We start from the raw sequence: 15,260 nt of genomic DNA, 5'->3' as shown, positions 1-15,260 counted from the left end.
AAACAGGACGCCTTTTTCAAATACTGATGAGCAAAAAAAAAGGTTATTTCATTTTAATATTTGTATCTTTAAAAATAGTAGCTGATATCCGGAAATTGTCTAAATTTAGTTTTGGTTGAGAAGGTTTATGTACAAGTGTATAACACACTGAAACTATATAATATTAATTATACATAAACATCAATTACGTAGTTATATTTTAAACCAAAAATTTAAAGTAAATTTATATAAAATTATATAGGTACCTTCCTCAAAGTGGCTCAAACACAACATAAAAACATTTCAAGGAACAAGAAAAAAAATTGAGAAAATCGACGTTTTTGACTTATCGAGACTCAATTGTATATTAATATATTATGTACCTAATATTATGTTAGGTATGTTGCAATGCAAAACAAAAATGGACTGGCCCGGACTGTCCCTAGCCTATTACGTTACCTACGTTTTATTATATTTATTTATCCAACCGCTGCATTAGAATCTCGTAGTGTCACGAAACGGAACGGAGATGAAATAAATAAAATACAGTCGAATAACGCCACCATAATTGATAAGTTTACTAACAATATGACGCCACCATGCACGCGTCTCGAATCTCGACAGATCAACGAGCTGCTACGCCGGGGCGCGCAGCGTGCAGTAATAATAATAATAATAATAATAATAATAATAATAATAGTAATAACATTGTAGGGCGGCTCGGTTATTTTTAGGTCCCTCGTCGATTCTAGTTATATATATATATTATATTATATATTACGAACGCCACACGATTACTACAACTCTCCCGTAGAGATCTTGTTCAGTTCATCGTGTACACGCGCCGTCGTCGCGACAACAACGTATGCGGCGCGCGATATCGAATAATATATTTTTTAAGTTCGGCGGGGGCGTGTTTACCGAGTGTCCGAGTTCACGGGAAATTTTGTTCCGTCACAGCTTGCGAATCGTTCATTATTATAATAATTACTAACTACCTACGTATATTATAATTTTGTATAATATACGCTGCACTATGCCCGTTTACCCCATACAGCACGTTCCAATCGTGAAGTCAAAGAGACCCGAGAACTCCGGGTTTTACAATGACTTCCATCCGTCGTCTCTCTATTCTGTGTACGTTTATCGTTTATATATACCTACTTTTTGAATAACGGTAATACGATAGGTACCAGCTCATATACAGTATGCAAAGGCGGGGAGCATTATAGTTAAAACCGAAGTTAAAAGTTAATTTTTAAATTGAACTTGGTGGTTGATTTTTAAATTAAAATTAAAATTACCTAGGTACCTAATGTTTTATTAAATGTCTTAATGTCTATCATAACTATTACAGTTCCTACTTGGCATTTTTGAATTGGGTGGTTTGAAATAGATTATAATAAACGACAAGATGACGTCGTATGTTGTATCTACCTTACATAATACATTTTACAAACTTTAAGTGTAAAGGCGCGTCCAGGCGTAAGTAGCGGCTTTTTCCGCGTGGCAAACAGTAGGCGGTCTACATCGTTCGGCTGTACCTCGTCTGTGTGGATGTATTTTCGATAGCACCTACTAATTTCTATACATTTTTTAATATTTAAATTGTTTTTTAAATAATTATAATGGAAAAATAAATGCCGCGTCGTCTGGACGCGTATTTACGGCGCGGCACGGGGCCGACGAAGGTGGTATGAAAAGTTGCTAAGAAATAATTATAAATTTGCGTTCAGCAGAATCCAATTTTGTGTTGTTACCTTATATTTGAGTGAATTCATCCAAAAGCAAAGCCCAAAAGTAAAAACATTATCTATGTTTGTTTGTTTGTTTGTTGTTTAACGATATTTAAACTTTTAAGGGGGTTATGCGCATTTTTATATTCAGCTTTACGATTTTACTTTGTGCTGATAATTTGTTATATTATAAGGTATCCACCTTATAAGTCATACGTTTATGTCGATGCCGCCTGGCCGTGCAGAGTAAATACAACATTTGAGATTTTTTCAGCAATTCATACAAATTACGATTATAATAGGTACTTCGTACTTATAACTTGTTTAAATTGCCTTAAAGTTTTTAATATCATTAAAAACCTTCATTCAAACACCGATGATGTCCTTACACCCGTAAATATGATAATATGTCACTCTATAATCTAATGTTAAAGTTAATTACACAAAATTGATTCTGCTGAACGCAGCAGCCAGTAGGTACCTACTATATAGGAGGTGCCTATGTTTTACGTTATACGTATTAGGTACCACCTAATTGAAAGTATCCACAATTGTGGACATCTGAGGATAAAATTTTGAATACTATTTGTTTAACCACGCTGTATATAATAATTTTGAAATACAAATAAATCAACAAATATTTCTTGATTGATTTAATAATTTAAAAGACACAAATACGTAATTATATACTATACACTATGTAATAATAAGGATAATCTACGAAAGTAGGATAGATTTTTAACATGACGGTTATTGGTTAGTTCTTAAGGCCTAGTAATTTTGTAGAATCTGTTGCTAGGTAACGAATTGTTTTTACATTTTTATTTTTATCATTAACTCTGAAAGAAAGATGTTTGCTAGTGAATGCACGGTCAAGAGGACTCACCAATGAACACACGCTTTATAAGGCGTTTGATATAGGCAATTTAAATGACATTTTAAGAAAAAAATTTATTTTTTATATTCTAAATTAGTTTAGGGTAACTATAAAACGTGGTTAGTCATATTTGATTGTTGCGTGATAAAAGATATTTTTGAAAAACGGTTTCACTTGGTAAAGACTGAAGAATCAATAAAAATTACTGAAATTATATATAAAACCGAATTTTTATCATACAAATATAGGATAACTTTGATTGTGCAATGTTGTTTTTATTTTCTTGATAACACGAAAGAGTTACAATTATTGTTTTAAAATTCGTTAGTTTAATAGATTTCAAACTTGAATAACATTTTTCGACTTGATATCGACAAAACAAAAACGACTTTTTACAGTAAAAATTCTACTATTTTTATGGTGAACATTTTATATTTTAACTTGACAGTAATATTGCCCACGTGGAACTGTTTTTAGCATATAATTTATGGAAATATGGCATCCTCATACATAATAATATCTGATTGGTACAAAGTACAAAGTCTTATATCATAAGATAACTTGACTTCATTATTTGGGCAGAGGTTCAATTAAGGGTTTAATAGGTATGCTATCTAGCTACGATCTACAGCATCGCACCAGTGATATTAAGTGCCTATTATTTACCATAGGTAATAATCGATTTACAAAATAAGAGCTGTTTACCAGATCGAAACACTGTTTCAGTAATATTATAATAAAATAACATTTAATAGCTATGTTATGTAATTGTGGGGGGGGGGGGCTTTCACAAGGTTCCGACAATATAATATTATCATCGATTCTACTAATACAAGTATCTACACATACTTAATAATTGTATGTTAAAGTGTATTTAACTATTTAACTATGTTTGCCAACAATATTATAGGCATCTATCCCAAAAATGTAAAAATGAACGAAATGTTTTTTTTATTAGATAGGTATATGTCCTACTTAAGTTTATAAAAAGATATGAAACTGGATTAAAGATAATTAAAAAAAACAAATTATCTGGGTCTAGTAAACTGAATGTATTATTGCGATAATTACTTCAATCCAAACTACGTATGATTTTACTAAAAAACTTTAGGGGACCGTAGTGAACCAAATATTATTATTTATTTTTTATTCAACCATCAATATTTTCAGAAAAAAGCACCACCAGAATTCTATAAAAAAAATATAGCTGTTACCATTTAAAAAAATAAAGATTTTGAATTGATTTTGATGTTGGTACAACTAATGTTATAAGATACACTCTGTATATCATGTTCCTTTTAAATTTAAATTGTATACATAACGATATAATAGACCAGTATGTGTATTTCAACGTTTTATTTTTGAACACATCGACATGCAAATAAAGTTTTAAAATACTATATCTATGGTAATATGGTATCTATATGGACACGTCATGGTTAGTATATTATTGTGTGGATATATTTATCTTGAATCATGGATTCACTTCAATTACGATTTAATATTATTGATTCATTAATAACCATGATATCGAAAGCTGACGATAAGTGATATTATTAGGTAATTGATTTTTTATTTTTCCATTTTTGTAAATTAAAGAATAGTTGTTTTGAGGGAAGCAATGAATATATTGATTTTATACAATGATATCTACACAAAAAAACAATTTATAGTCGAAAAAAATACTTTGATTTTCAACTTCAATACATTATTTCCTGAAAGGAAAGTGAATCTAGTTGGTACTTTAAATAGGTTAAAATTTTAAATGATCATTTAAATAATTGAAAAAAACAAAAAAAAATTGCTAAGAAACGGTAATATTTACGCAAAACCAGTTTTAGACAAAATCGATTTTACTTATTTTGTTGTAATTCAAAAACAAATACTTGAAATGCACACCAAATTTTCCATTTTTTTTTAAAATTTGTTTTCTATAAATAAACTAAAAGTTTTTTCACTATAGGTCAAAAAGTCTCTATACAATAGGTACTTAAAATTAATTTTCTGTAATTAAAAAAAAATTTGCGTGAATCCACAAGTATTTTTTATGAGCGTCCGAAGTTATCGTTTTTTACATATCCGTGTAAAATAACGATTTCTCATCAAACGATTTTCTTATGTTGTAATAATTCAAAAACAAATAACCATAGATATAGCCATATAGATACTTTACATTTTCGCAAAATGTTTGCAATTTAAAAAGATTTTGATCCTTTTTGAGCCAATTACAGACATTATATTATATGTTTTGATTTCTTTTTAGTTTTTTTCTATAAATGTCGATTAAAATTTTTCGCTCAGTCAAAAACTGTTAAAGCATTTTTTTAAAGTATAATCATTTTAAATCAAAATATTGACTAAATTCGTCAAAATCACTAACATTTGCAAGATAGTTAAACATATTGTATTCAATATTAAAATGTTATACTAATTATGCTTAAAAATGTAATGCAAGGTTCCTAGTATGAAGTTTATACTGGAACCAAAAAATATATTATAAGTTCTCACATTTCTTTTTATAGATATTCTACCTTCAAATTATGATGAAATTAGTGGTTTAAACGAAAAATAACTATTTTAGTTTTTTTTTAAATTCAAAAATATTTTTCGTGGGCACTTAATTTTTTTAGGTAGGTACATATAGGCAAGTCTGGGCAAGTTAATGATTTTTTTTAACTCAGTTAAGTTAAGTTAATATGCACCAATACAAAATGTTAAAAGTTAAAAGTTAATTTAACTATAAGTTAACTCAGTTAAATTAAAAGTTAATACACATTTTTTGTTAACTTTTTATTAAGTTAAAGAAAAGTTAATTTGTTTATACAACGCTAGACTACTTAATTTTTTCCAACCCAAAACTAAATTATAGGATATAGTGTTTATACTTCATACACTATTTCCAAATAAGTTAGATTCAAATGATATTAATTTTTAACTTTAAACAATTTACGATACATATTTTTTGACATGAAAACAAAATAGACTGAAATAGTGAAATATAATAAAATTCTAAACAAAATAAAATAACTTAACTTACTTCTTAAAATGAAAAATTAACTCGTTAATTTCACTTTAATTAGGAAAGAAATTTAGTAAGTTAACAGTTAAGTTAATGAAAAGCCAAAAGTAACTAGTTAAGTTAAAAAGTTAAAATTAAATTAACTTTTTAACTTAACTTTAACTTTTTAACTCGTTAATGCCCAGCATTGCATATAGGTATAACTGAATAAGGTATTATTATATTTTCCTGAGAGGAATGACATTTAAACAATATTTAGGTTAATTTTAAACCTATTTATACCGTATATATCGCCTACTATATTATTAATACCTGCTAAAATAAATTATTACGATAGCTACATAAATATATCATCAAATATACTTGGTAATATAGGCTGACAGACCATAATAGCTAGAACCTGTCTTCGCTCAGGATCGTTTTTCATATTCAATGATTTATCACTAAATTCGAATTTAACACTTACATCGCAGTAACTTATCCAGGGCCTGATTTAAAGAAATAGTGGCCTTGTGACTATTTACCTATTTTGGAGGATTTAACTAAAAATCAACAAAATAATAACCACCTTATACCTAATCAAAATTTGAGTTAATATTTACAAATACTGAATTACTTAAAAATAAAATGCTTATTTAACTATATCTACAACCTATCTAATGAAAACAAAATGATATTATATTCATAATGTGATCGAACTATTTTGTATGGTTAAAGATAAACTAATTAGACACCATTATGCAGTTTTAGTATTGTTTTAGTTAGAAATCATACCTAATTGTATTGACACCATTGTACATAGTTTTAGAGCTCACATTTTAATTCTAAAAAAAGTATTTGAATTTACCAAAGAGTATACCTAACTAGTATAATTACTATATAGGTATCTATACAATTTAGATCATTTGAGAAATGTTTCACGTTGATCAGAAATTTACCTAGGTACCTACCTATGTGAGAAAAATGATGGTGCTGTATATATTATTTTTATTATTCGTATGGTTTGACAACAAATCAACATTACAGCAAATAAAATAAAAATTAAATTATAAAGATGTATAACATAAATATAATTAAATATGAAAATAGAACATGTAGCTATACGATTATATATCACGTCATTATCATCATACAATTTGAAACACAGACTTTTAGTAATTAGTTCATAAAGATGTTTTCAATATTATAATATTATACTGTTAATATGTGATGCATGTTCGTACAGTATCTATAGATAGTAGGTAGGTACTCGCGCATTCTGTTGAATTAAAAGTTTGGTTTTTCGTAGAAAGTCAGACCGCAGTTACTAATAAATATTAATTAATTACTATCTATAAATAAGTTCAATTTTTTCAAAATTTTCTATACTTTATGTGTTATAGTTAGGGAACGCTTTTGCATGTAAAGAGACTCTTTGGAAGCAATAAAAAAAAAACCAATCCAGTAAACGAAATTATAGGCCTAACATAGATGGTAATAAGTACCTATTATTAATTATTAATTATTAATTATAATATTATATTAACTAAAAAATCAAAATGTACATGTATCTAATTGCATTACATTATTTTAAAATATTTATTATCTATTATAAAAAAACGATGATCTATAATATGTGCTACCTAGTATAGTTGTACTCGATCTTTATGTGTGCTTCGTTTTTTACGTGACTTTATAGCTTATAATATAAATTAGGTATATAATATACACTAATACCTACTGACCTTACTGGTATATGCCAAACTATCATCACGTATTTATAAATCATTTGGAAAAAAGTTAAAATATTAGATAAAATGGATTTAATAAATTATTATTTTTATTATTTAGAAATAAAATAAAAATAATCCGTGTTGAAAATGTACGTGAAAAAAAAATGGTAATATATTGGCAATGAATAACTGAAATAAAAATTGCAATGAATATTTCGTGCGTTTGAAGAAAATAATCCATTGTCGGAACTCTATGTAGATTTATTCTAATAGAATTAATATTAATTGACATCTATCTCTTTCAACTTTGTACCTATCGTATTATACTGTTTTATGACTTTGACGAATGACGATTATAAATTTTTAAATTAGAATATAAATGTTTTTTTTTTTTTTTTAATATTAGTAACCCCCTAAAAATTGCTTACAATATTATATAGACAAATTGATCTAGATAAGAGATTTAAAAAAAAAAAAAATTGTTTTGGTTAATGTTTCAAAATACCCATAATCTCAAGGCTAAGCGCAGGCACTGGCATAATTTTCAAAACAAATATATTAAGATTTATGAGAAAGGAGAAACTCTCAAATACGTTATAAAATAAAAACTTAGTTATGAATTATGGAATATTATTTAGGATGATTGTTTTTATTAATGTTTAAAATATTTATACAACTATAGTTATAGTCAGTAACACAACAACCATCACGTTCAAAAATATTTTAGGATATAATATTATTATGTTCATAGTACCTATGTGGCTATGTGTAGGTAGGTACCTACCTAGTGACTTCGTGTTGCTCTGTGTAGTGTGTACTTAGGACTTTCCCGAAGGCTGCATGTACCCGCCTACAAAGCCAGATGTACAAATAAAAAAACAATAGCTAAAAAAAAAATCGTTTAATAAAAGTGTTTAAGTATATTATTATTCATTACTAAAATTAAATTAAATCAATCTAACTTATAGGTAATAAAATAAGTGCAATTAAAAATTGTTTAAATCTTAATTGAATATTCAATTTTATACTATAGTTTACTTGGTAGCGAAGTGATAGTAAACAATGAGGTACCTGTCCCATAATAATGATTATGGATTATATAGATTTTAAAATTAAATGGATATTGACATCGTAGGATAAAAAAATATCCATAATTCTGAGGCATTAAAAAATCTGTTTTCTTGAAAATATTGTTCTTAAATTATTTAAATTTGAAATATGTCTGTCTATTGTCTTTATCGGACAACTAGACAAGAGTGTATTAATATTACTAAATAGAACTTCTGAGTTCCATTCTAAAGAATTAATGTTTTAAACTTGAAAGACGGTATAGTTATATTGTAATAATAAAAAAAACCATATCGTAAAACTAAAGTCTTCTTGGCTCAGCGTCCAAAATGATTAAAATGTTAGTATTATTTTGATGACCTATTTTTTAAAAATATGGTAGCTCATCCGTCATTGTAATATATTATTATACTCTTATTTTTTGTACGAAATACGTTCCATGATATCATATCTGTTTATTAGTAATTTCACACATTTATATTGTACATCTGACATTCAGTGGCGGCGCGAAGGAAAATCTTTGTTATAATGTATGAGTCTGATTGAAATATTATCATCATTTACCACCTTTATTGTCGATGATTTAACGTACCTAAGAAAGACTAATCGCGTGTAGGCATATATCACTGGATTGTAAATAATATGAATTGGCTATTACATAAAAATCGATAGTTGCCATGCCATCCAAAGGTTAATGATAAAAATAGTATTATTTTCACACCGTTTCACTGGTTAATATAACAATGTGTAATTATGTGAATGAAACTTATCGGGCGTGTTTCACATTGATTATTTTTGTAACGAAAAAAAAAAAAAAGAATAGGTTCGTTCCGCGTGAACATATTTTGGCAGACGGGAGACTGAAGTATTTTTAAGAGTTTTCATCGCGTTTTGTTTATGCATGGAGATGAGTGAATTTATGTTTTAAATAATATTATATATGTATGGATTGCTCATTTGCCAAAAGTAAACGCCATAACCTAACCTGTAAAAAACGTCACACGGTTGCGCAGGCCCCACGGCCCACGGAATGGAATGCTCCCTGAATTTGGAGCACTTTGGCTTATTATAATATCTGGAAAAAAACACATCACAATTGCGTACCTATATAGGTACTACGCAAATTAAAATTATATAACAAATTCGATATTTTCCTTCTCAATATTTGACACATTTTTAATATAATGAAATATTATTATTTATTGTCGGGGAGACCACGTTTTCGATGTGAAAAGTTTTCAAGCACTATACTATTATTATTTTAGTACACCGTGTGGACAAAAGTATTATTATGGATTGAAAAAACCGAGAAGTTTTTCTGTTGTATAGTGCATCTCTTCAAATTTGAATTCGACGATAAACTATTGCATACCTATATCCAAAAATTGGAAAACGATTCTGATAAGAGATCTGCCAGCTTATACTTCTAAGGATATTTTATTGTACATTTATATTGCTACCTATTGATGATTTATTTTTCAATTGGTATATAATAGCCGGTAGGTTAAACTAATTCTTATAAATTCTAATCACAATACTATCTACATGATAATTAATATTAATTATTATTATATTATTAGTTATTACATCTAATGTTAGTATAGTTATATGAGTAATTTATAAGTAAATACCGACGTGATGATGTAGGCAACGTTAAACGGTGGGTATAGGATCGTGGTGTACCTAATAATAGCTTCAAATGAATCTAATTATTTTTTTAATTTAACTGTGGATAGTAAATAGTATTAAATGTAGTGTCAAAAAGTTTCTAGGAATAATATATTTTTGAATTACGTCAAAATAAATAAAATCGTTATTTCTCATTAAAATTTGAACTTGAAACGTCTATAAAAATAAAACGTGTACAAGTGTTTTTGAGGATTTTAGGTTGGTATAAGAAAATCGTATGAGGGACCTTGTGTAATTCTATTTTTAAGCCTTATTTTAAAACAGAATGAATTTTTAACAACAATTTATTTTGCATATTTTTGTTATTTTGAAATATTTTGTTAAAATTTGAACTTCAAACGCTTATAAAAAAAAATGTTATCTATTTAATTTCTATAAATTTAAATATCTATATGAACAATAATTATGTGGGATCTCGCATTAAATTGGAGACTGAGAATGTCCGTAAACAGGTCAAAACAAGTCAAAATATTTTGAAATGTTATGGTCTATAGAAAATTATAATATAAACCTTCAGTGAAAATTGCATGTATCTACGGTTATTTGTTTTAGAGTTACACCAAAAACTAAAATCTATTTTCTCAAAAACCGATTTTGCTTGAAAATTTATGTTTTTCTTAATTTTTTTTATGTTTCCAAGCGCTTTTGAAAACTACTGAGAATTTTTTACTTTTGATCCTCCAAAGTAACAACTAAATTTACTTTCCTATCAAAAAAGATGCTGTTGTTTGATTTCTCCGCTCAGAATCTAAAATATGAATTTATGAATTCACCACACGGTATTCCACGTACTTCTATGTCACCATCTGCGTACCACAGTTTGAGAACCGCTGTTCTAACCGTTCATTTTTTATGTATGGGACATAGTGGCATACGCATAGAACCCCTATACTCTATACCGTCTATATATGGTTGGCGGTTGCTATACTTGTCAGGTACATTAACCTATAACCAGTGCTTGTGTTTGAAAAAAAACATCAAACGCAGTTGAATCTAAAAAGTTTTTTTAAGTTTTTTTTTAATAAAATATGTTTGGCTCATAGTACCACGTGAATAAACGCACAAAAAAAAAAAAATAAAAAATAAAATACATTAAACCAATCAAATAAACAAAAAACAATAGAATGCCAAACATTTGTGTGTATCTTGGGAAGGGGAGCTGATGAATAAATTATGGAATAGGTAGTGAAATTATAACCTAAAGAAAATGAACCATACTAAAAGACAAATTAAATTAATATATCGTTTGTGAACGTGATCTCTGTTGATAATATTATAATACATTAATACTATGGATTCAATATTTATAATTTGTAATTAAATGTTTTAGTTTGTATCCTTCGCCAAAGTCTTTGGGTATGTTCAAACCACATGGGATATACAAGCCCCTGGACAGATTAATGAGGTACGAAGGAAACACAAATGGTACATCTAGATACCACCCAGGTTTATCTATTTTCAAGGTAAGCTGTGTTTTTCATCTATTCAGGTCAGGTTTACATATAATTAAATATTAATAAAATGACAATATATTTCTATTAGGCAGAAATGTAGCCAGTAGCCACGCCATATATTACCTTGATACATTTATATTTTATAATGCATTGATTTTATATTATATATAGATTATTAATTCGATGAAGTGAATATGAAGACTTTGTGTAAATTGTATTGGACTCTGATTTTAAAAACCTTATTTTGATATTAAATGTTTATCTAACATAAATGTTTGAGTATTTTGAAATGTTTTTTAATTTTTAAAGTTTTTATGGCTAATTCAATAAGTAATTCAATGTGACCAAAATAAAGTTGTGATCTTAAAATCATAGACATTTTCTGAATTTGTCTCTTAAAAAATAACCTGATATAACTTTAAATAGGTATTCAGTTTAATACAGATATTTAACCTAACAAATTTTTTATGAAAATTGTTCAAAAAATTAATATAATATCTTAATTGTTTTTTGAAAATCTATAGTATATAAAATATTATAAAATAATTAACAGGCAAATAATAAATATAAATCCATAATAAGTCCATAACAAATTATTTTTGTTCATAATAAAAATAAATGTTCAAAACAAATGTCCTTACATTTTGCTATATAGTCATATTATATTCATATATAGATTATAGATACCTACCTATATTCTTAAAATTGTCAATATGTTCTTTAAAATTATCGTAGACAACTGAGTGTAATATATTATATGTAAATGGACATTTTTAAGTTTATGTTCAATTATTGTTAAGTATATCAATTGTTCAATACCCGTTTATTCATAATTTATCAAGCTAGATTATATATTTTGACCGCTAGAGTTAGACGATATTTAGACATTTAGAATGTATTACTATGTATTACTATGTATTACCTATAGGTATAATGTACGGTATACCAGTCAACATTTTATCGAATAAAAAAATTATATAGCACACCAGTTATTACTTAAGGTAAAAAACTAGTGTCAAAATGTAGGAATAGTGAAAAACCAACGGGATGAGCTACGATAAAAGTTGTATAACAATACGGTTAAAACTATTTAAATGAGGAAACATAACTAATAACTTATAAGTTAGGTCAAGTCAAAACAAATTGAAAACTAAAAATTTTATTTATTTTTACTCAATTTAAATTTTTATTTTTACTTACACCTTGAAAATATTAGTTGTAAATTCAACTAAAATATTTAGTTTTGTCCATTACGAAAATTAAAATTGAATGCACCTACAGACTACGTAATATTATAAAGAATAGGTAGGTATAATATTATAGGTAATGCTATAATCCCATAATTATTTAGGTATACTATAGTTCATATTATTGTGATAATAAAATTGATTATCATAAAATTACATTGCAATAGCATAGTATAGATAAATAATTTTCAATTTCAACGAAATGGTTTTAATGTTATTGTAATAATTCTTATGATGATTTCATAAAGTCCATCATTTGGATTTAATTTTATGATATTTAAAACCGATAATATTTAGGCGATGATAAGATGTGATTTGTGATTAATGTGGCAGACTATTATCGATTATTTTAATTTACTTTTCGTAGGTGCGTTGAATAATATCATGGTTATAAATTACCTATATTAGATTATATTTAAAATGTTGGGCATTCGAAGAAAATAAATAACACATGGATCTTTAATATATAAATTAAACAATGTGTGATAAATTATAGGTAATAATTCTTAAAAAGTATGTACTGATTTTTGTCATCTGGATCTTGTATTCTGCAGTTTGAATATTTTTAGTAATCAGCAGTCGAAAATACTTCTGAAATTTCGTATGAAGACAGTATATTATTGATAAAAAATTGGTCTTACTCCAGTGGCCACAGAGCACAGTCACTACTAAGTTTGTGGGTAATTAATTTTCTGCCCACCTATATGTAGGTACCTTATATATAAATGTATGTAATATTAGTGATTTTAATGTAGAGATAATTCTTGAATAATATTTGCTATAATAGCTATGTGCATTATTACAATATATTTATTGAAATTCAAGTAATATATTTATGTGTATCTTAAACAGTACCTAGATGTAATTATTGTAATGATAGCCACTCTTCATAACTAGGTGATACTAAAAAGAGGGTTATCATCATTACCTTTAATGTATATATTACAATACTGACTATTGTATATACAGTCACATGGATGTTTATATTATAATATAAACATTTGTAATCATATATTGTTACGTTCTTTTCTAAAAAAAACGGTTTCATCGACTCGGACGACACCCATCGACCATCATAAATCAACACAACAGCACTCTCCCTGAGTGCACCCTTGGTTGCAGGCATACGTGATGAGATATATAATATATGTGTTGTATAAGATAACTGTATAAGAGATAAATACGTATACATTGCACCCACATCCTATTTTCACACTACTACATTATAATAATGATGATCAATAAATAATAAAATGTCGCAAATTGGAAAATTACCCTTCAAGTATATAATATTATAATAATATGTATTATTGAAATTTGAAATATAATATAAGTATAGATGCACCTGCTTTGTATGTATGCCGTAGTAAAGTAAACAAGCTTTTAACATCATTTATATGTTGTATTAAACATATTTAATAGGTAGGTAGTTTGAAATCAAGCTAACAGATCATACTATCTTAGTTATGATATTATACTATCAATAATATACCTACCTACTACAACCATTTCAGTATTGACAGCATTTTTTAGAATTTTGGTGTAAGATTTAAAATGATGAGAGGGCGAGAAAATAAATGGCGTGAGGCCATATATTTATCAAATATATTGGTAACATTGTTTCGGGTTTGGGTCAGTAAAGGTGTATTCAAAGTTTCATTGAGCAAGTTTTATTCAATTTCAATAAGATGACGCGATGGAACATTTTAAATTTTTAGTAGTTATCGAGAACAACTGTGAATTATGATCGATATATTTTCTATTAAAAATTTGACAATAATACTTTCTTGGAGCTAGTGAAAAATAAAATGGCTCTAATAAGTTGATGAAGTATTTATAAATTATAAATTATGTTATAAGTAGACACGGAACCGTAAAAAAAAGAAAAATCTGTGAAATAGATCTGCTGTATAGTAGTTGGTATGTGTAAGTACTTCGTCATTGAGTTGAGGTTACTGTAATGGATATGTTCGATTTTTATTCAATGATAAATCACTGTCTACAAAAAATAATTCTTATCAGAGATGGTCTGTCGGCATATATTATTTTATAATGATAATTTATTTTATATTTATATTGTTATTTTTTCTCTTATAGTATAAAATAGTGGATTAAAATAATTTTTCGCTTTCTCCCCAAAAAAAATTTGAACATATTATTACAAAATCAATAAAAAAAATTGTATTGGCAATTTTAGAAAAAAAAACTAAAAAACTTGAAAAATGACAATGTCCGTAAACAGCTCAATAAGAGTCAAAATATTTTGAAAATTGTATGGTGTATAGAAAATGCTAATATAAACATTCAGTCAAACTACGGTCATTTGTTTTAGAATTATACCAAAAGCCAAAATCGAATAAAAAACAAAATAACAAAATCGTTACATGAGAAATCGAGTGAATATCCAATCTTGTAAAAATATTAACTTCAAATGCTCATAAAAATTTAATTTGATTTGCTTGTAGACATTTTTTGTTGA

General features: G+C 27.0%; 1 protein-coding gene across 2 annotated transcripts in view; it reads left to right on the top strand.

The window, feature by feature from the left end:
• Positions 1 to 825: 825 nt before the first annotated feature.
• Positions 826 to 15,260, top strand: part of LOC132935293 (calpain-A-like) — a 51,701-nt gene continuing 37,266 nt past the window's right edge. For both annotated transcript variants that reach the window (XM_061001787.1, XM_061001786.1), the window contains exons 1-2: positions 826 to 1,116; positions 11,411 to 11,543. In XM_061001787.1, coding sequence (XP_060857770.1) covers positions 1,016 to 1,116; positions 11,411 to 11,543 — 234 coding nt within the window. In that variant the 5' untranslated portion in view covers positions 826 to 1,015. The remainder of the gene's footprint in view (positions 1,117 to 11,410; positions 11,544 to 15,260) is intronic.

This window comes from Metopolophium dirhodum, chromosome 1, assembly GCF_019925205.1.
Source record: "Metopolophium dirhodum isolate CAU chromosome 1, ASM1992520v1, whole genome shotgun sequence".
Taxonomy (NCBI): domain Eukaryota; kingdom Metazoa; phylum Arthropoda; class Insecta; order Hemiptera; family Aphididae; genus Metopolophium; species Metopolophium dirhodum.
Note: the sequence above shows the minus strand (reverse complement) of the source record. Positions and strands in the feature narration are given on the sequence as shown.